Source organism: Manis javanica, chromosome 5, assembly GCF_040802235.1.
Source record: "Manis javanica isolate MJ-LG chromosome 5, MJ_LKY, whole genome shotgun sequence".
NCBI classification, from domain to species: Eukaryota; Metazoa; Chordata; class Mammalia; order Pholidota; family Manidae; genus Manis; species Manis javanica.
Window position 1 is genome coordinate 45,409,488 of NC_133160.1, and position 23,494 is coordinate 45,432,981.

The 23,494-nt window shown below is 38.4% G+C and overlaps 1 protein-coding gene across 3 annotated transcripts in view; it reads right to left on the minus strand.

The window, feature by feature from the left end:
- The window catches only part of RALGAPA2 (Ral GTPase activating protein catalytic subunit alpha 2), a 401,571-nt gene that overhangs the window by 149,561 nt on the left and 228,516 nt on the right, over positions 1-23,494 (minus strand). For all 3 annotated transcript variants that reach the window (XM_073236981.1, XM_073236983.1, XM_073236982.1), the window contains 4 exons: positions 20,117-20,225; positions 17,356-17,466; positions 15,939-16,007; positions 15,536-15,673 (listed from right to left, as the gene is read on the minus strand). In XM_073236981.1, the coding sequence (XP_073093082.1) occupies positions 15,536-15,673; positions 15,939-16,007; positions 17,356-17,466; positions 20,117-20,225 (427 nt within the window). The remainder of the gene's footprint in view (positions 1-15,535; positions 15,674-15,938; positions 16,008-17,355; positions 17,467-20,116; positions 20,226-23,494) is intronic.

The window sequence follows — 23,494 nt, forward strand, 5'->3', positions numbered from 1 at the left end:
ACACATAACCACTGCCTGTGGTGGAGGGAGGGCTGAGAGAAACAGGCAGAGACCATTAGTATACTTCAATATGAATTTGAATATAATTCACTGAATTAGAATAATCCTATAAATTGGAAGGGATGATTTAATGCAATTTTAAAAGTACAATTAATGAAAGTAAATTTAATACAAATTTTGAAAATTTTATTTTCATAAGATTAATTTCCTAAAAAGTCATTATGTACCAATTGCAATTGACTGAAGCTCCATTCTTCTTTGCACTTTTGTGCACACATAAGCGAGGAACACACAAATCATACTGAGGAGGCAAAAATGTAAAATGAGCTACTAACTTTTAAAATTAATGTATCATTGATATACAACCTTATAAAGGTTTCACATGAGCAACACATTGTGGTTTCAACATTCAACCATATTATTAAGTCCTTACCCCCGCCACTGCAGTCACTGTCTATCAGCATAGTAAGATGCTATAGTGTCACTACTTGTCTTCTCCACACTGTACTACCTTTCCTATGACATATTTATACTGTGAGTGCTAATCCTAATGCTCCTTAATCCCCTTCTCCCTCCCTCCCTCCCTCCCTCCCAAACCACCCTCCCCTACTCCTTCTCTTTGGTAACCCCTAGTCTCTTCTTGGAGTCTGTGAGTCTGCTGCTGTTTTGTTCCTTCAGTTTTGCTTTATTCTTATACTCCACAAATGAGGGAAATCATTTGGTACTTGTCTTTCTCCACCTGGCTTATTTCACTGAGCATTGTACCCTCTAGCTCCATCCATGTTGTTGCAAATGGTAGGATTTGTTTTCTTCTTACGGCTGAATAATATTCCATTGTATATATGTACCACCTCTTCTTTATCCATTCATCTACTGATGTACACTTAGGTTACTTCCACATCTTGGCTATTGTAAATAGTGTTGTGATAAACACAGGGATGCATATGTCTTTTTGAATCTGGGGTCTTGTTTTTTGGGTAAATTCCTAGGAATGGAATTCCTGGGTCAAATGGTATTTCTATTTTTAGTTTTTTGAGGAACCTCTATATTGCTTTCCACAATGGTTAAACTAATTTACATTCCCACCAACAGTGTAGGAGGGTTCCCCTTTCAAATGAGCTACTAATTCTACTAAATTTTATTTTTTGATCATAAATTCAAGATCATAAATTAAAAAACTGACTTTTATAAAATCATTGCAATACTGTATTAAGGAAGTATCTTTCAGTTAAATATATTTAGACAAAGCAAGTTCAGTTTTACACCACTAGCTTTGATTTTCCCACGTGGCAGGAGGACTTCTGATTATGTTGGATGTTTTGCCATTTAGTTCCTTCTATTTGTATTCTCATGGGAACTGGAGGAGGATTTAGCTATGTGCAACCTTTGCACAAGGCTAAGAAGTACTAAGAATTGTAGTCACTAGGGGATAGCCATCTGTATATGTCCTTTTCCTAGCAAAAAAGGAGTAGAGGAAAATCTTTATGATGGATTTCTTACTAATATACATGTTGAACTTCTGTCATTGAGTATTTTTTTTAGTCAAATGAAATAAATGTAAGAAAACCACAATTAAAAACTAAATTAGACAAAACCAAGGAGGGGGAAAAAGACGGCAGTGTGAGAAGTGAGGCAGAAACCTCCTCCTAAATCCACATATAACATGAAAATACAGCAAATACAACTAATCCTGACAGAGCAATCCAAAGACTGCAGAACAGACTGCCTAAACCTGGAGAAAAGAGAAAACTTCACAGAATAGGGTAAAGTAGCAAAGCTGTGATTTGATGAGATCCAAGTTCTCCCCTGACTCCAGCTCACAGGTGGAAAGAAGAGAAAGGAACACGGAGGGAGTAGAAGCCCAGGACTGCTAAACACCCACCTCTGGAGATCTGCTCTGGGTGCAGGAACACACATTACATGGTGCTCTGGAGACTAGTGGGATTGGAAAGCTAAGACAGGAAGAATATTCAGAGAGACTGAGATTCCAGCTGCTTGTGGAGAACAGGTACCCACAACCAGCCGCTCAAGGACCAAAGAAAGGCGGGCACTCTGAGAGACTTCCCAACAGTGAGAGGGCTGCTAAAGGGGCAAGGATTGCACGGAGCTTGCTGCTCAGGAGAAAAGATGTGTTGAAAAGGTCATCCCAGCACACTCAGCCCAACAGGTTGGGAACTTTCAGGAGCTTTGGAAGCTCCATCCCCCTGGCTGGTAACACGGTGCTGAGGCCACCACACTGTGATACACAGACTGAGGCTCCTTCCTCCTGGCTGGCACTGATCTGCACAACAGCTGCCCTCACACCAGGCCATCCAGAGGGCGGCTCCACCTACAGCAGCTACAGGGGCATAACGTAGAGTCTGTTCCCTACATGCTTGACTGACTGGCCCCGGCAGTGGAGGCAGGCACTGCAGCAGGGAAGCAGGAAAGTGCTGGTGACATGCACCTGTGAACCCTGCCATCACTCCAGGTGCTGAGCAGCTCTGGAGAGTAGAGCTTCTGGGCACTGGAGGGCAATGCCTACACAGTTATTAGTCCATAGGAATCAATACAAATATGAAACGGCAAAAGAATCTGGTACAAACCAAAGTCCCACAAACACCAGAAAGCAGACCAAGTGAAACTGAAATCACCAATCTTCCTGATAAAGATTTCAAAATAAAAATAATAAAAATGCTCATGGAGCTGTAGAAAAATATTCAATATCTCAGGGAGGACTTTAAGAAAGAGATAGAAAGATTGAAAATACAGTATCTGAAATGAAACATACAATGGAGGGATTTAAAAATAAACTAGGTGAGGTAGAGGAGATGGTAAATGAAACAGAAATTAGAGAACAGGAAAACAAAGAAGCTGAGGCACAGAGAGAAAAAAGGATCTCTAGGAAGGAAAGAATAAGAGAACTGTGTGACCAATCTAAATGGAATAATATTTGCATTATAAGGGAACCAGAGGAAGAAGCAGAGAGAAAAACAGACAGACAGTGTCTTTGAGGAAATAATTGCTGAAAATTTCCCCATTCTGGGAAGGAAAAAGTCTCTCAGGTCATGGAAGTGCACAGATCTCCCAACAGAAGGGACCTAAGGAAGACAACACCAAGACATATATTAATTAAAACAGCAAAGATCAAGGACAAACAGAGAGTATTAAAAGGAGCCAGAAAGAGAAAAAAGATCATGTACAAAGGAAAGCCTATCAGGCTATCATCAGACTTTTCATCAGATACCTTACAGGCCAGGAGGGAGTAATATGATATATTTAATGCAATGAAACAGAAGGGACTCCAACCAAGAATACTCTATCTGGAAAGATTATCACTTAAATTTGAAGCAGTGATTAAACAATTCCAGATAAGCAAAAGTTGAGGGTATTTACCTCCCACAAATTGTCTCTACAGGGTATTTTAAAGGGACTGCTATAGATGGAAGTGCTCCTAAGGCTAAATAGCTGCCACCAGAAATAATAAAAAGACAGGAAATAGACCAATTAATTACTAAGAAATGCAAAATTAAATCAACTACCCCAAAAGTTAGTCAAAGGATACACAAAGTATACAGTAGATGACACCTAATATATAAAGAGCAGAGGAGGAAGAAAAAGAAGGGAGGGAAAAAAAACCCCTTTAGATTGTGTTTTAAATAGCATAATAAGTGAGTTAAGTTAGACTGTTAGATAGTAAAGAAGCTGCCCTTGAACCTTTGGTAACTCCAAATCTAAAGCCTGCAATGGCAATAAGTACATATCTATCAATAATTACCCTACATGTAAATGGACTGAATGCACTAATCAAAAGATAGAGAGTGACAGAATGGATAAAAAACAAGATGCATCTATATTCTGCCTACAAGAGACTTACTTTAAACCCAAAGATATACACAGACTAAAAGTGAATGGATGGAAAAAGATATTTCATGCAAACAATAGGGAGAAATAAAGCAGGTGTTGCAGTACTTGTATCAGACAAAATACACTTCATAATAAAGTAAAAAGAGACAAAGAAGGACATTACATAATCATAAAGAGGCCAGTCCAACAAGAGGACATAACCATTATAAATATCTATGTACCCAATATAGGAGCACCTACATATGTGAAACAAATACTAACAGAATTAAAAGGGGAAACAGAATCCAATGCATTCATTTTTGGAGACTTCAACATATCACTCACCCCAAAGGACAGATTAACCAGACAGAATAAGTAAGAAGACAGAGACACTGAGCAATGCATTAGAACAGATGGCCCTAACAGACATCTATAGAACACTCCACCCAAAAGCAGTAGGACACACATTCTTCTCAAGTGCACAAGGAACACTTTCCAGAATAGATCACATACTAGGCCACAGAGAGCCTCAGCTAATTCAATAAATTGAAATAGTACCAACCAGCTTCTCAGACCACAAAGGAATGAAACTAGAAAAAAATTATGCAAAGAAAACAAAAAAGCCCAGAAACACATAGAGGCTTAACAACTGCTTTTAAATAATCAATGGATTGATGATCAAATAAAAACAGAGATCAAGCAATATATGGAGACAAATGAAAAGAGCAGCTCTACACCCCAACCTCTGTGGGATGCAGCAAAGGCAGTTTTAAGAGGAAAGTATGTTGCAATATAGGCTTATCTGAAGAAAGAAGAAAAATCCAAAAAGAACAGTCTAAACTCACAATTAATGAAACTAGAAAAAGATGAACAGGCCCAAAGTCAGTAAATGGAGGGACATAATAAAGATCAAAGGAGAAATAAATAAAATTGAGAAGAATAAAATAGAATCCTTGAAACGAGGAAATGGTTCTTAAAAAAAATGAACAAAATCAATAAGCCCCTAGCCAGACTTGTCAAGAAAAAAAGAGAGTGTACACACATAAACAGAATCAGAAATGAGAAAGGAAATATCATTACAGACATCACAGAAACAAAAGAATTATTAGAGAATACTATGAAAAATTACATGCAAACAAATTGGATAACCTAGAATAAATGGACAACTTCCTAGAAAAATACAACCTTCCAAGGCTGACCCAGGAAGAAACATAAGATCTGCAATTTAACAGCAATGAAACTGAATTGGTAATCCAAAAACTACATAGGAACAAAACCTCTACCAGATGGGCTCACTGCTGAATTTTATCAAACATTTAGTGAAGACCCTAATACCCATCCTCCTTAAAGTTTTCCAAAAAGGAGAAGAGAAGAGAATACTCCCAAACTCATTCTATGAGGCCACAGCACTCTAATACCAAAACCAGGCAAAGATACCACAAAAAAAGAAAATCACAAATGAAAATCCCTATGAACACAGACGCAAAAATATTCAATAAAATATTAGCAAGCTGAATTTTAAATACATCAAAAAGATTATCCATCATGATCAAGTAGAATTTATTCCAGGGATGCAAGCATGGTACAACATTCAAAAATCCATCAACATCATCCACCACATCAACAAAAAGAAGGACAGAAACCACATGATCATCCCATAGATGCTGTAAAAGCATTTCACAAAATTCTACACCCATTCATGATAAAAACTTAACAAAATGGATATAGAGGGCAAGTATCTCAACAAAATAAAGGCCATATATGACAAACCCACAGCCAACATTGTACTTAACAGTGAGAAGCTGAAAGCTTTTTTTCTAAGATCAGAAACAAGACAAGGATGCCCACTCTCCCCACCACTATTCAACATAGTACTGCAGGTCCTAGCCACGATAATCAGACAACACAGAGAAATAAAAGGCATCAGATTGGTAAGGAAGAGGTAAAATTGTCATTGTTTGCAGATGCCAGGATATTGTACATAAAAAATCCTAAAGAATCTACTCCAAAACTACTAGAACCAGTAACTGAATTCAACAAAGCTGCAGGATACAAAATTAATACACAGAAATCTGTTGCATTCCTATCTACTAACGATGAACTAGCAGAAAGAGAAATCAGGAAAACAATTCAATTTATAATTGCATCAAAAAGACTAAAATACCTAAGAATAAATCTAACCAAGGAGGTGAAAGATGTATACCCTGAAAACTACAAGACACTCATGAGAGAAATTAAAGAAGACACCAATAAATGGAAATGTATCTCATGTTCACAGGCTCATGGACAGGAAGAATTCATATTGTCAAAATGGCCATCCTGCCTAAAGCAATCTATAGATTCAATGCAATCCCTATCAAAATACCAACAGCATTCTTCAATGAACTAGAAAAAATCGTTCTAAAATTCATATGGAACCACAAAAGACCCCGAATAACCAAAGCAATCCCAAGAAAAAAGAATAAAGGTGGGGGGAGATTACATTTCACAATTTCAAGCTCTACTACAAAACCACAGTAATCAAAACAATTTGGTACTGGCACAAGAACAGACTGATAGATAAATGGAACAGAATAGAGGGCCCAGATATAAACCCACACATATATGGCCAATCAATATATGATAAAGGAGCCATGGACATACAATGGGGAAATGACAGCGTCCTCAACAACTGGTGCTGGCAAAACTGGACACTACATGTAAGGGAATTAAACTGGATTATTGCCTAACTCCATACACAGAAGTAAACTCAAAATGGATCAACGATCTGAATGTACATCTTAGAAGAAAACATAGGCAAAAATATCTTGAATATAAACATGAGCAACTTTTTCCTGAACACATCTCCTTGGGCAAGGGAAACAAAAGCAAAAATGAGCGGACAGGACTACATCAAACTAAAAAGCTTCTGTACAGCAAAGGCACCATCAGCGACCAAAAAGGCATCCTACAGTATGGGAGAATATATTTGTAAATGACATATCCAACAAGGAATTAACATTCAAAATATATAAAGAGCTCACATGGCTCAACACCCAAAAAGCAAATAACCTGATTAAAGAATGGGTGGAGGATCTGAACAGACACTTCTCCTAAAAAGAAATTCAGATGGCCAATTTTCACATGAAAAGATGCTCCACATTAATAACTGTCAGGGAAATGGAAATTAAAACCACAATGAGATATTACATCATACCAGTTAGGATGGCCAACTTTGAAAAGACTAGGAACAACAAATGCTGGCAAGGATGCAGAGAAAGGGGAACTCCTACACTGTTGGTGGGAATGTAAATTCGTTTAACCATTGTGGAATGCAATATAGAGGTTCCTCAAAAAACTAAAAATAGAAATACCATTTGACCTGGGAATTTCATTCCTAGGAATTTACCCAAAGAAAACAAGACCCCAGATTCAAAAAGTCATATTGCATCCCTATGTTTAGCACAGCACTATTTACAATAGTCAAGATGTGGAAGCACCCTAAGTGTCCATCAGTAGATAAATGGATAAAGATGTGATACATATATACAATGGAGTATTATTCAGCCATAAGAAGAAAACAAATCCTACCATTTGCAACAACATGGATGGAGCTAGAGGGTATTATGTTCAGTGAAATAAGCAAGGTGGAGAAAGACAAGTACCAAATGATTTCCCTCATTTGTGGAGTATAACAACAAAGGAAAACTGAAGGAATAAAACAGCACAGACTCACAGACTCCAAGAAGAGACTAGTGGTTACCAAAGGGAAGGGACTGGGAAGGGAGAAGGGGAATAAGGGGCATTACGATTAGCACACACACTATAGGTAGGTCACGGAGAAGGCAGTGTAGTAGGGAGAAGACAAGTAATGAGTCTATAGCATCTTACTATGCTGATGGACAGTGACTGCAAAGGGGTGGGGGAGGACTTGATAATATGGTTGAATGTTGAAACCACAATGTTGCTCATGTGAAACCTTCTTAAGATTGTTCACCAATGATACCTTAATGAAAAAAAAGTAACACCACAATTCAATACTACTGCATACCTATCAGGTAGCAAAGTTTTAGCAAGAATGTGGAGCAGCTGCAATTCTCAGACACTGTTGGCCACAATGTAAATTAGCACAATCACTCTGGAAAATTATTTATTGGTCACTACTAAAGCAGAACACATGTATTCTCCTCTCCTACATTTCCCCAACAGAAGTGCATACATATGTGCACCAAAAAAATACTAAAATAAAATGTTTATAAAACATTTTATATGGTCCCAAACTCTAACCAACCTAAATTTCCATCAATAGTAGAATAGATAAATAGTGGCTTAGTCTCACTGTGTAATACTAAACAGCAGTGAGAGTGAAAAAGTAGAACTATTCACAACAGTATGAATGAATACTTCAAAAATGATTCTGAGTGAAAGATGTCAGACACAAAAGCACATGCTGCATAATCCTGTCTGTACAATGTTCAAAAACTGGCAAAACCAATCTACATTGCTCTGATAGTGGTTACTGCTGGGTATGTGTATGAGGACAATGTCTAGGAGGAGGCACAATGTGGGCTCTGGGATGCTGGGAATGATCCTTTCCAAGAGCTGGGCTCTCTTAAACCTGGTGTGCTCGTTTTGTGAAAGTTCACCCAGCTCTCACTTACAACTGATGCAGTTTTCTGGATGTGTATTACACTTCCACAAAGTTTCCTTCAAAAATACAATAAAGAGATCACAAGGACTAAAGTTGGTGGCATGAGAGTAGAGACAGAGGTTTCCTCCTAAAACTGGATACAATTAGAAAATATAGTTGATGCAACTAATCCTGAGAGAGCCACAGGAAAGAGGTCAGCGCCAGACTGCACACACCTGGAGAAAAGAGCAGACACTGAACGGGGTAATGTACCAGAGCTGTGGCTCGGTGGGACCTGAGCCCTTCCCCTACCCGAGCTCACTGGCGGGAGGAAGAGAAACTGAGCAGGGAGGGAGTGGAAGGCTTGGGACTGCTGAATACCTAGCTCCGGAGATCTGGCTGGGAGCACAAACCTACAAACCTACATTTCATGGTGCTTTCATCATACTCTTCTGATTACGGGGTTAGAAAGCTGGGACAGGCAGAATTCCTGTGGAGACTGGGATTCCGGCTGCTTGTGGAAAGGAGAGATCCATATTCAGCTGCTCTGGGACCAAAGCTTATATCTGTGTGCTTGGCCCACTGGTTCACGTAGTAGAGACAGGCACAGCAGCCGGGAAATGGGGAACAACTCTTTCCTCCCCCCAGGCACCAAGACTGCTCCCCTGAGACTCCCGACATTGCTTCAGGGGCTGAGCAGCTCCAGAATAGAGCTTCTGGACACTAGAGAGTGCCATATACAAATATGAAACACCAAAGGAACCAGGTCCAGAGTAAAATTAATAAAGCCCTTGAGAAAGATGACATGGACCTCATGACTATTCCTGAAAGGGAGTTCAAAATAAAAATCATCAACATGCTAATGGAGGTATGGAAAGACATCCAAGACCTCAGGAATGAATTCAGATCGGAGATCCAATCATTGAAGAGCATGATGGAGGGTATTAAAAGCAGGTTGGATATGGTGGAGGAGACGATAAATGAAACAGAAACTAGAGAAGAGGAATACAAAAAAGCTGAGGCACAGAGAGAAAAAAGGAACTCTAAGAATGAAAGAATATTGAGAGAACTGTGTGAGCAATCCAATTGGAACAATATTCGCATTATAGGAATACCAGAAGAAGAGAGAGAGAAAGGGATTGAAAGTGTCTTTGAGGAGGTAGTTGCTGAAAACTACCCCAATCTGGGGAAGGACATAGTCTCTGAGGCCATGGAGATCCACAGATCTCCCAACACAAGGGACCCAAGGAAGACAACACCAAGACACATAGTAATTAAAATGGAAAAGATCAAGGATAAGGACAGACTGTTAAAAGCATCCAGAGACAGAAATAAGATCACGTACAAAGGAAAACCCATCAGGGTAACATCAGACTTCTCAGCAGAAATTTTATAGGCCAGAAGGGAGTGGCATGATGTATTTAATGGAATGAAGCAGAAGGGCCTGGAACCAAGATCACTTTATCCAGCAAGATTATCATTTAAATTTGAAGGAGGGATTAAACAATTTCCAGATAATTAAAAGCTGAGAGAATTTACCTCTCACAAACCATCTCTACAGTCTATTATGGAGGGACTTCTATAGATGGAAGTGTCCCTAAGGTTGAATAGCTGTCACCAGAGGTAGTAAAACCGCGGTAGGGAGGGTGGAGAAGCTGATTGTGAGGCAAATGCAAAATTAAATTGACTATCCCCAAAGTCATTCAAGGGATAGAGAAAAATACAGAATATGATACGTAATATATAAAGATGGAGGAGGAAGAAAAAGGAGGAGAAACAGAAAAGAACCTTTAGATTATGTTTGTAACAGCATACTAAGTGAGTTAAGTTAGACTCTTATATAGTAAGGAAAGTAACCTGGAACCTTTGGTAACCACAAATCTAAAGCCTGAAATGACAATAAGTACATATCTTTTAAATAGTCACCTTAAATGTAAATGGACTGAATGCACCAATCAAAAGACATAGAGTCACTGAATGGATAAAAAAACAAGACCCATCTATATGCTGCTTACAAGAGACTCACCTTAAACCCAAAGACATGCACAGACTAAAAGTCAAGGGATGGAAAAAGATATCTCATGTAAACAACTGGGAGGAAAAAGCAGGTGTTGCAATACTAGTATCAGACAAAATAGAATTCAAAACAAAGAAAGTAACAAGAGATAAAGAAGGACATTACATAATGATATAGGGTTCAGTCCAACAAGAGAATATAACCATTATAAATATATATGCACCCAACACAGGAGCACCAGCATATGTGAAACAAATAGTAACAGAACTAAAGCAGGAAATAGAATGCAATGCATTCATTTTAGGAGACTTCAACACACCATTCACTCCAAAGGACAGATCCACCAGACAGAAAATAAGTAAGGACACAGAAGCACTGTACAATACACTAGAAAAGATGCACCTAATAGACATCTATAGAACTCTACATCCAAGAACAATAGGGTATACATTCTTCTCAAGTTCATATAGAACATTCTTGAGAATAGATCACATACCAGGCCACAAAAAGAGCCTCAGTAAATTCAAAAAGATTGAAATCCTAAGAACCAACTTTTCAGACCACAAAGGTATAAAACTAGAAATAAATTGTACAAAGAAAGCAAAAAGGCCCACAGACACATGGAAGCTTAACAACATGCTCCAAAATAACCAATGAATCAATGACCAAATTAAAATAGAGATCCAGAAATATATGAAACAAATGACAACAAAAACACAAAGCTCCAACTTCAGTGGGATGCAGCGAAGCAGTCTTAAGAGGAAAGTATACAGCAATTCAGGCATACTTAAAGAAGGAAGAACAAATTCAAATGAATAGTCTAACATCACAATATCGAAATTGGAAAAAGAAGAACAAATGAGGCCTAAGGTCAGCAGAAGGAGGCACATAATAAAGATCAGAGAAGAAATAAATAAAATTGAGAAGAATAAAACAATAGAAAAAAATCAATGAAACCAAGAGCTGGTTCTTTGAGAAAATAAACAAAATAGATAAGCCTCTAGCCAGACTTATTAAGAGAAAAAGAGAATCAACACACATCAACAGAATCAGAAACAAGAAAGGAAACATCACAACGGACCCTACAGAAATACAAAGAATTATTAGAGACTACTATGAAAACCTATATGCTAACAAGGTGGAAAACCTAGAAGAAATGGACTTCATAGAAAAATACAACCTTCCAAGACTGACCAAGGAAGAAACACAAAATCTAAACAAACCAATTACCAGCAAAGAAATTGAAGTGGTAATAAAAAAACTACCCAAGAACAAAACTCCCGGGCCAGATGGATTTACCTCAGAATTTTATTAGACATACAGAGAAGATATATAATACTCATTCTCCTTAGAGTTTTCCAAAAAAGAGAAAAGGAGAGAATACTCCCAAACTCATTCTATGAAGCCAACATCACCCTAATACCAAAACCAGGCAAAGACCCCACCAAAAAAGAAAATTACAGACCAATATCTCGATGAACTTAGATGAAAAATACTCAACAAAATATTAGCAAACCGAATTCAAAAATATATCAAAAGGATCATACACCATGACCAAGTGGAATTCATCCCAGGGATGCAAGAATGGTACAACATTTGAAAATCCATCAACATCATCCACTACATAAAAAAAAAAAGGACAAAAATGACATGAACATCTCCATAGATGCTGAAAAAGCATTCGACAAAATTCAACATCCATTCAAGATAAAAACTCAACAAAATGGGTATAGAGGGCAAGTACCTCAACATAATAAAGGCCATATATGATAAACCCACAGCTTACATCATACTGAACAGCGAGAAGCTGAAAGCTTTTCCTCTGAGATTGGGGAAAGGACAGGGATGCCTACTCTCCCCACCGTTATTCAACATAGTACTGGAGGTCCTAGCCATGACAATTAGACAAAACAAAGAAATACAAGGAATCCAAATTGGTAAAGAAGTTAAACTGCCACTATTTGCAGATGACATGATACTGTACATAAAAAACCCTAAAGACTCCACTCCAAAGCTACTAGAACTGATATCAGAATACAGCAAAGTTGCAGGATACAAAATTAACACACAGAAATCTGTGGTTTTCCTATACACTAACAATGAACTAATGGAAAGAGAAATCAGGAAAATAATTCCATTCACAATTGCATCAAAAAGAATAAAATACTTAGGAATAAACCTAACCAAGGAAGTGAAAGACCTATAACCTGAAATCTATAAGACAGTCTTAAGAGAAATTAAAGAGGACACTAACAAATGAAATCTCATCCCATGCTCTTGGCTAGGAAGAATTAATGTCATAAAAATGGCCATCCTGCCCAAAGCAATATACAGATTTGATGCAATCCCTATCAAATTACAAACAGCATTCTTCAACGAACTGGAACAAGTAGTTCAAAAGTTCATATGGAAACACCAAAGACCCTGAATAACCAAAGCAATTCTGAAAAGGAAGAATAAAGTGGGGGGATCTTGCTCCCCAACTTCAAGCTCTACTACAAAGCCACAGTAATGAAGACAATTTGGTACTGGCACAAGAACAGAGCCACAGACCAGTGGAACAGAACAGAGACTCCAGACATTAACCCAAACATACATGGTCAATTAATATACAATAAAGGAGCCATGGACATACAATGGGGAAATGAGAGCCTCTTCAACAGCTGGTGTTTGCAAAACTGGACAGGTACATGTAAGAGAATGAAACTGGAACACTGTCTAACCCCATACACAAAAGTAAATTCAAAATGGATCAAAGACCTGAATGTAAGTCATGAAACCATAAAACTCCTAGAAAAAAACATAGGGAAAAATCTCTTGGACATAAACATGAGCGACTTCTTCATGAACATATCTCACTGGGCAACGGAAACAAAAGCAAAAATGAACAAGTGGGACTATATCAAGCTGAAAAGCTTCTGTACAGCAAAGGACACCATCAATAGAACAAAAAGGTACCCTACAGTATGGGAGAATATATTCATAAATGACAGATCTGATAAAGGGTTGACATCCAAAATATATAAAGAGCTCACACACCTCAACAAACAAAAAGTAAATAATCCAATAAAAAAATGGGCAGAGGAGCTGAACAGACAGTTCTCCAAAAAAAGAAATTCAGATGGCCAACAGACACATGAAAAGATGCTCTACTTCACTAGTCATCAGAGAAATGCAAATTAAAACCACAATGAGATATCACCTCTCACTAGTAAGGATTGCCACCAATACTACAAATTTTGGTGAGGTTGTGGAGAAAGGGGAAACCTCCTACACTGCTGGTGCGAATGTAAATTAGTTTAACCATTGTGGAAAGCAGTATGGAGGTTTCTCAAAAACCTCAAAATAGAAATACCATTTGATCCAGGAATTGCACTTCTTGGAATTTACCCTAAGAATGCAGCAGCCCAGTTTGAAAAAGACAGATGTACCCCTATGTTTATCGCAGCACTATTTACAATAGCCAAGAAATGGAAGCAACCTAAGTGTCCATCAGTAGATGAATGGATAAAGAAGATGTGGTACATATACACAGTGGAATATTATTCAGCCATAAGAAGAAAACAAATCCTACCATTTGCAACAACATGGATGGAGCTAGAGGGTATTATGCTCAGTGAAATAAGCCAGGCAGAGAAATACAAGTACCAAATGATTTCACTCATATGTGGAGTATAAGATCAAAGAAAAAACTGAAGGAACAAAACAGTAGCAGAATCACAGAACCCAAGAAAGGACTAACAGTAACCAAAGGGAAAGGGACTGGGGAGGATGGGTGGGAAGGGAGGCATAAGGGCGGGGAAAAAGAAAGCGGGCCTTACAATTAGACTGTATAATGTGTGTGGGGGTGCATAGGGAGGGATGTGCAACACAGAGAAGACAAGTAGTGATTCTACAGCATCTTACTACGCTGATGGATAGTGACTGTAATGGGGTTTGTGGGGGGGACTTGGTGAAGAGGGAATCTAGTAAACATAATGTTCTTCATGTAATTATAGATTATTGATAAAAAAATGAATAAAAAATAAAATACAATAATGAGGTACTCAATAAATTCATCAATCATGGTAACTATAAGGTGACTTTACAATGGTAGAGCGATTTTAAGATAAATCATTTAGGAAAAGAAATATATTAGAAAAGAGAGGCACTTAAATGATTGTGACTATTCTAGTTGGCCAAATCAAGCCTCATATAGATTTACAAGCCACAAGTGTGACAGAATTATTTAATCCTAACATGTTTACTAAAGTCTCTGGTCACTGAAAAAATCATTTAAAAGTACACAATACTTTTTAGTAGAATTTCAACCATGGTTTAGTGTTTTTTTCTTTTTTTAACTTAACACATTTTAAAAGAAGGCAAAAAAGTACGCAGTTAATGAGTTGGAATCTTTAACTTCTATTAAAGGTTTGCTACTGAAAAAATAAACAGCAGAATTATCCCTACAAAATAATTACTCAATGGACACATAAATGCTAAATAAATTTATAAAGAAAACTTTCACAGAGGGGACCATAAGGCCAATATAGAAAGATAGTATAAAGGATCCAGAGTGAACACCACACCTAGTCATCAGTAGTAGGTGAAATTCAAATATTTTAAGTAGTATAAAAACAATGAGGCAATTGCTTCAATATGATATATTTACTTAGTTTATTTCTTAAGATATTTTAAAGCAAAGAGATTACTGGGACCATTACACCTTTTTCTTCCTTTGATAAACAGATTTTGTCAAACTAAGGCTGTGGATAATCCTACAATATAAGTGGTTCTTTTAAAAATTAAGCAGATATGGACTGTGCTGCATGAAAATTGGGGGATTCTGATCAAATTGTAGCTGTTTAAAGATGACAGTCATGTAAAAATGTATGCATCTTTCACTTTGTAACCATGGCTTCTCTACAGTTATATCTGTTCTGTTTTCACATCTTAAGTAATTCATTTCTTTTAAAATGGTTAAATGTCAGTAAATCCTTTTCAAAAGGGCATAGATAGATAAGTACATACATAAAACATACTCTGGTAATTCTCTGATGCTTAAGTGCATGCTCTATGCCCCTGAGGTCCAGTTGGATACTCACCCTGTAGATATAATCCAGCAAAGGGGCTCTGGTCAAGTGGTGCTCCTCCAGGGACATCGTGGACACTGGGTGGAGAAGGGTGTTCACAGGCAATGCCATGCACCAGTCCAAGAGGCAGAGCAGCAAGGACACAATAAACTGGAAGAGGAACAGGCACAGCAGCATAAACTTCAGTCTTTTAAACTTCACTACATGTAATAACAAACAACAGAACTGTCCCTGCATAATAGTAATTATTCAATGGACACACATATGCAAAATGAATGAATGAATGAATAAGGTTCTCCCAGGTGATACTGTTAGGGCCAACACAGAAGGACATTATAAAGGATATCCCCATATGTCATATTATTTGTCATTCTGTCTTACATTAAAAAAAAACTTAGCTAATGGTGCCACCGACCTTCTTATCTGTTTCCACAGAGGAGTACTCCGCACTTGGTAAAAGAAAAGCAATTGTAGCCACAAGGATCTGCGTAAAAGACAAACCACAATCAAACAGACCACAGAAATAGTTTTGGAAGCCATATGATGAGTCCCAAGATAGCCTTGCATATAATCCAGCTTGGTGCCAACTCCCTAAAGGAAGGTGAGAAAAAAACAAAAGAGCCAGTTTGGATATATAAGTGTTTTTGAACATTAGGAGGTTATTGGGCCATGCCTGGTTTCCACCACCACTCTACTGGTGGTGAAATTGGGGGCCCCAGAGAAATGAATATGTCTCTCTGCAGTCACGTGATTTCCACCATCAGTCTAAATTTTTCACAATGAAAGCAGTTAATACTTACAAAATAATTATGAAAATGCTCCCATTGAATTCCTTTTAAATTACCTCAGATCTCTACCTGTTGTCCTGGTATAATGGCACCCCTTTCATTGCAAAGGTACCTGCTTTAAATGAAAAATTATATGGTTGCCCCAAAACCCAACTTCACATTTTGCAGAATCTTCATTTCCTATGTCCAAAGCTCTATTCATTCTAGGTCACTTAAGGTTGAAAATCACTTGTGATTTTTGCTGTATCTCTGAGAGAACAAAGTGATCTCATTGGTGAAATTAGTCTGGGGCTGAGAGAAAATAAACCAGTGTCAGTTCTTCTCTCCCCTGTAATACCACATGGACACAAACAAAATTTCCTTGAAGAGCAACTACTGGATGTGTAAAGAACAGAGCATGTTTTCGAAAGTGTAGCTCTAAAAATGGCAGGAACAGATGTGCCTTATCAGCAGACACTATAGGGTGAGGGCAGTTGCTCCTGTACAAGCACACACCCAGGGCTGTAACCGGCCTGCAGGATGTTACCATTAAGATGATTCTTCCTGTTCCTTCTGCCTCGCTCTTCCAGCAGTTACCCCCACAGAGGGCATCATAGAAGAAATCTCAGCGCAGCCATGTAATCAGGCTGTGGCAGAAAGCATGGTCTGGAGCTTCAGCCTGGGACAGACTCCTGTTTTACACAACAGTCCCCCCAGCCCTCCGCCCCACACAGGGCATCATAACCAGCTGCCCACTCCTTGTTGGCACCATGCAAACTACTTTCGATGAATGAAGCTCGATCTACAAAAGGTCCCTTTGTGTGATCTGTCTGCCTTCCAAACTCCCCAAGTGTAAGACTCTGCCCTGGAACACTGGTGGGCTCTTTAAAAGCGCCTGAAATCACAGCGGAGAAAAACCAGTGCAATTCAATCTGAAAATGAATGACTCATATGCCAATTTAATAGTCAGTTCTCTAACAATTATTTGAGTATCTATAATTAATTAATATCATATATAATAAAAAGGAAATGGGTATATTTTAGCATTACAAGAAAAAGACTTACTTCTATAATTTTCCGAGGCAGAGAGGTTTCAAATGTCTGAAGCTTTTCCCAGTAGGAAACCAGCAACTGGAGAACGTCACAAGCTACCTGAGCCACGGGTTTGTTAGGAAGCTATGAAAGGAAACAAAGCCCCAGACTAAGCAACTGGACTAGACATATACGTTATTCCTAAGGGAGAGCAAAGCAGTTCTCCGCAGCTCCATTTAGGGGTACGTCTTCTTGTTTCACATTAAATTTATGAAAAATGTGTCCATTGCCAGATAGCTTATCCACGATGACCGTTCTATAACTGCCTCTTTTAAACTAGCTACAGTAATTCCTATAACATTCTATAGAAAGAAGTCGTTGTCATTTAATCATTTGGAAATTAAAATAATTTCAAATGCCTTATTCAGATCACATAAATCACAGTTCTGACAATTGGAGGAAATTAAAATGTAGTACATTACTCAGTATCCTGTGTGGGTAAACCTTTTACAAGAAGTTTACTCATTTTTGCAATGATAAATCTTCATTAACAGCTTTGCAAGGTAGATGTTATCTGCATTTTACACATGGAGGAACAGGGCTTGATCAAATAACATTCCATCTAATGAAATTAAACAACCCGCATATAGAACATACTAAGAAATATGAAAAATTTGGAATTATGGGAACATCATTCATAAGCTATAGTATATTCAATTACTCTGAGTATGTTTTCTGAGTCTGGTATGTGTTCAGGGTCCTCTGAATGTTTCCATTTCTTGGCAGATGGCATGTCAAAGGGTCAGTTACCTGCAAGTATCTGTGGCTGGGGGTACGTGAGGGAGGTGAGGGTGCCCCGTGCTTCTTGCCCTGGCCAGAACCTGGGGCTACCCTGCTATCCCTGTCTCACTGTCTACAGCAGAAGGGTTTGCCATTGTTCTGTGCCCGTCTCAGGGAACTTCTGCATACGAAGTTATTTTCATATCAGGAGGAGCTACAAGTCACATTCGTAGGCACCAGCTGACCTGGGCACAGCATAACAACACAGAAAAGTTAACATTTAGCACCTCAGTGACAGATGCACAGGATAAGGAGGAAGGTAAGGGAAAGATGATTAATTTTAATTATATAGAATAAATAGTCACCTTTCTGAAAGGTGCAAGGTACACCTCAGGTGACAGTGTCTGCATTGAAGGGTTCTTCACAGCCTTCTTTGGCATCCAGGTCTCAAACAACCTTTCATTTTATGCAGTTGTGTGTAAACTCAGACATGGAGCCAGAATGTCCTGGGCTTGACCCTGCAAGCTCCTTAGCTCCCAGTCAGCTTGTCTTCCTCATCTGTGAAGCAGAGGTGGCAATAACCTTTCACCTACCAGGGCAGTTTAAGGATTCAACACAGTGACAAAGGCCAGAGGTCAGCCCCCTGCCAGGCCAGGGGGTCACCCCTAAGCGATATCTTGGTTTGATAAATCTATTTCTTACCACAGGGACACCAGCAAGTGTTTTTCCAGCTCTCATCATATAACGGACACCCCAGGTACAGTGGGGAAGGGCAGGGTGGCAGAGGGGGGGTGGCCAGAGAGCACACCTAGGGAACAAGAGATATCAAGTCTGGCCAGATAGAGGGGTGGGTGAGGAGGCTGCCATCCAGTCAGGCTGCACAGGCTGGCAGGAGCCAGATGCCACACCATGGGCAGGGGGATGCCCTGGCTGGTTATCCTGCTGGCTGAAGCCCAAGGGTGGCCCAGCGGCTGTCGCTGGTCTGGTGAGGACTATCCCAAGCATCAGCTGCAATGGCTGTCACTACTAGAGCAGACATGGCAGGCAGCACAGAAGGGCACATAAGAGCTTCGATGCTGTTGTCAGATGGATGGTTCAGGGGATAAATTTCAGCCTGGTTGGGCTGCTCCTCTAGCCTGGACGAAACTCCCTAGCTCTGCTTAGGACAATTTACCTTGCAACTGAGAACATCTACAAACCCTCAGCACAATGCCTGGCAAGAACTGGGCACTCACTGGCTCCAGAGGTGTAGTGACAGAAATGCTAATTACTGCCAACATTTCTAAGCAGGAACCTGGATAGGACCTGTCAGGATTTGAGATCTGGTTCAGGAAGTGGCCTACCAACATGTATAAAGGTTCAGTTTTGTCTTTAATACCACATGGGTCTGTTCTCAGTGCTGGTCCATCATGTATACCTGCACAGCTGTAGGCTCACAACCCAATTTCTCTGGGCCTTTCTTTTCTCTGGTGTGACACAGGGATCACAGCATCTACCTTGCAGAGCTGTCATAAAGGTCAACAGCAATATTTAGGGACTTTACCATGAATCTGGCACAGTGACTGCCCAGCTCTTCTTATGAATAAAACAAAATGCCCAAGGCCCAGCCAGATGGTGGGCACTGAGGGCCGCTAACTGGGAGCTGTCAGGTCTCTCCCAGTCAAGCTCAAGAGGCCAGGGCATGAAATCCAACTTTCTTGTCACCCCCACCAGCATGTGGCAGATGTTCTGCTTGCCCTCGGTGCTGCCCAGCCACCAGAGGAATGCCATTTGGCCTCAGGGCTTGGTCCAGGAATGCTCAGGCTAAGGATGGCCAGGGTGCAGCCACCAGTGGGGAAGGAGCCATGGTGGTCTCTCCTGGGAACCTCACAGAACATTCAACATGAATCTCAGAGAGAATTTTTGAATCACAACCTCTCTGTGATGTGGGAGAAATTAACGACGAACTTAATTCAAACTAAAACTGGTTGAATACCAGGGATATTGTCAGATACACACCACAAATTAGTAATACCTTCAAAGTGACACCTATCAAATTGACAGCCTCTTTCAGCTGAGGATGGCTTGTACACTGTGCAAGTTCTTCACATATCCAGACCCCAAGGGAGCAAATGGCAATGCATCTTTTGAAAAGAAGGAAAAGGAGAAAATTTTCTTTGTGTTTTCAAGTGGCAAAGTATTAAAAAATTTTTTTAAACAAGGCAGGAAAAATTATACATATATTAACAGAACATCTTTTTGAGAGAAAAGATAAGGTACCCTGAATAGTCCAGTTTTCAGGACAGAGATATTGATAATGATTAGTAATTAAATATTTAATGAAATAAATGGTATACTTTCTATTAATTATTATGACCCATATGTCACATTTTTTCTGAAATTAATTTTTTATTACATTGTATTGCTTCAAGATATTTTTGAGGAAGAATCAGAAACATGAACCTTGGAAAACTGCTAGAAATTGAGTTTGTAATTATTTTCCTCACAATAAAATATATACCTACAAACCCAAACCTGTAGAAGATGAATCCTGTATTTAATTGTAAAGAATATTTGACTACAACTTGCAAAATAATTTTCACCATTATTTCCCTTAAACAATGTGTTAAGACAAAATATTCTGTAAGTTGTACAGTCCTTTAAAAATTACCTTTCTCAGCTATAAATCGATTTTAAATGGTAATTCCCTTGGAACTGAAATACTCCAGTATTTTTTGCAATGATCAAAAAATCATATTCCTGTTAATTTTTCTGAATGCCCATTAACTTAAAATGCTCCTACCAAACCTGCTCACTTTTAGAACAAAACACTGCTTGGAATCAGACCTGAGCTGTGATGTGTAGTTCTTTGTAATACGAGGTCACATCCAGTGCCAATCAAATGGATATCCTGCTCAGCTCTCCACACTAAAAGTTCCTTTGTATTCAATATAGTTCAACAAAATCAATATATTTCGGGGTTTTAAAATTGCCATATTTCACTGGATTCACATCTCCTTAAATCAGGGTAGATTATGTGCTTCAGAACCAGCTTATTAAAAACCCTTTGGAGACTGTTACCTTTCACTAAAATTCACTTGGTAAAAGCAGTACAACTCAATTTATAAGGCATGCCACACCTTGCTATTTCTACAACATCAGCATCATATAGGAGTTCCACATGATTCTAACCTTCTTGCCTTTCCTTACTGTACAGAACTGTCTAAAACTCTCTCTCCTCTTGCCTAATTGCTATGCTTATTCTCAACCTAGAAACTGCACTTTGCATTCTTAGTTTGCAGTCATTCCCATGCATATTGTTTCAAAAAGCCTGTTTTCGCTTAACTCAGACTCTGTTCAACCCTCTAAAACCTATACAACTTGGAATTATATCCAGAGTCATATTTTCACCATTTTAAGAGTCTTGCTTCCTTTGCATGCATGAGTGTGTGTGTGTATATATATATGAATACAAACACTTTTTTTTTTACAATCCATTAACCTATTTGTTAAATGTAATTTGTGAAGAACAAAGATCTTTCATTTCTAGGAACACCTGCATTACTCTGTAACTATTAGCCTTGCATTATGGAGAACATTTGTGACCATAAAATGGTTTTATAATCTAAACTACTCTCAGCTGTCTTGAGCTTTAAGCTACATTACCTTACAGTAGCTCTTTTCTGCTCTTGCCTTTCTTTGGAATTTATCATTTAAAATTCCCATTTATCATCTTCTTATCCTAATACTATCAGTAATTCCTCATGCCTAGGAGTTCCTATCATTTGGCTTCTCGGTATCTCAAATATGTCTTTTGTGATCCCAAATGAGCTTTATTTATCAAGACTCCTTTTTAGCTAATGGCAATACTATCCTCAGTTTCATTCTATATTCTATGACCTTAATTCCATTGTCCAACTCCTTTTATATACAACTAAGACAGACAGACCATATCACACATATTTCTCTTCCATTTTAAACTCCAAGGAAATATGGCTTTCTGGACTAAAGAAAAGGTGGGGAAAGGCATTGCCAAGACTTGTTGAAGGTTGGAATGACGTGGGCATGGGAGAAGTAATCAAGGATTTTTTCCTAAGTTTCTGGACTGAAAATTTGGGTAGATGATGGCACCTTTTACTGAAATGAAGTCTGAGAGACAGATTCTGGGGGACAGACAGCAGACTCAAGAGATGATCAGTTACGGTTGTGTTAAGCATGTAGGTGTTAAGACACCTAGGCTCAGATGTCAAGTTGGCAGTTTATATATAAGTTTTATATACAAGCCTGAATATATATGAGGTTCACAGAAGGGATCAGGTAAATAAATTCAGTATCATCAGCAGGTAGGTGGTATTTAAAATCTGGTTAAAATGAATAAAAGCACCTAGGAAAGTCATGAGAGAGGAGGACCAGCCATAAGCCTTGAATCATTTTACCATTCAGACACTAGGTAAAGAAGGTAGACAGGAAAGGAGCAGGTACAGTGATAGAGCAGCAGAATCAGAGGATTACGTTCTGAGGAGATGGCACTGTTCAGGAAGAAGGCAAATATACATTAACCTCAGCATTAGTAAGATAGTCATGCATATTAAGAATTCTAAGGTAACTTCTCAAAGAACTGGAGTCTATCATGTATAAAAAAAGTAGAAGTAATAAATGAAATGTGAAAAAAAAAATTCCAAAAGAAAAGAAGGAGAGTAAAATGAAGGCAAGAAAAGGGAAGAAATGAAGGAAATATTGAGAAGGTGCAATAACAAAGTATAAAATAAGTTGAAGGAACCATATCCAAATATGTCAGTAATAGTAAAAATGTAAATGAACAAAAGTTTCAGTTAAAAGATAAATTATCAGACAAGATAAATGTATAAAACCAAGTATGTATGGTTTTTGCAAAGACATTTGAAAGAGAACATAGAAAGGTTAAATTAAAAAATACAGAAGATATTATTTTAAAAAATAGCCAAATCAGTATCAGACAAGCAGTCTCAAAGATAACAAAAATTACTCTTAGAGATGAGGAGAGTCACCACATAAATATAAAATATTTGATTCAAATAGAGATATGATCATTCCAAATTTCTATGCAGCTAAATGTCATACTTCATAAAATTATTGGAAAAAAAAGTTGACAGACACATAAGAAGAAATAGATAAATGCACCTAATGGAGGGAGATTTTAACATATCTTTCTCAGTAAATGATCAAGATAATGAAAAAAATTAGAAAGGACATGGAATATTTGAAGCACATGACTAAAAAAATTAACCTAATGGACGCATCTACAACACTATATCTGATGACTGAAAAGCAGAGTGTACATTCTTTTCAAGCATATTTAGGACATTTGCAAAAACTGATTACATATTGGGCCATAAACTGAATTTTATCAATTTCTGAGACTGCTGTCAGGCAG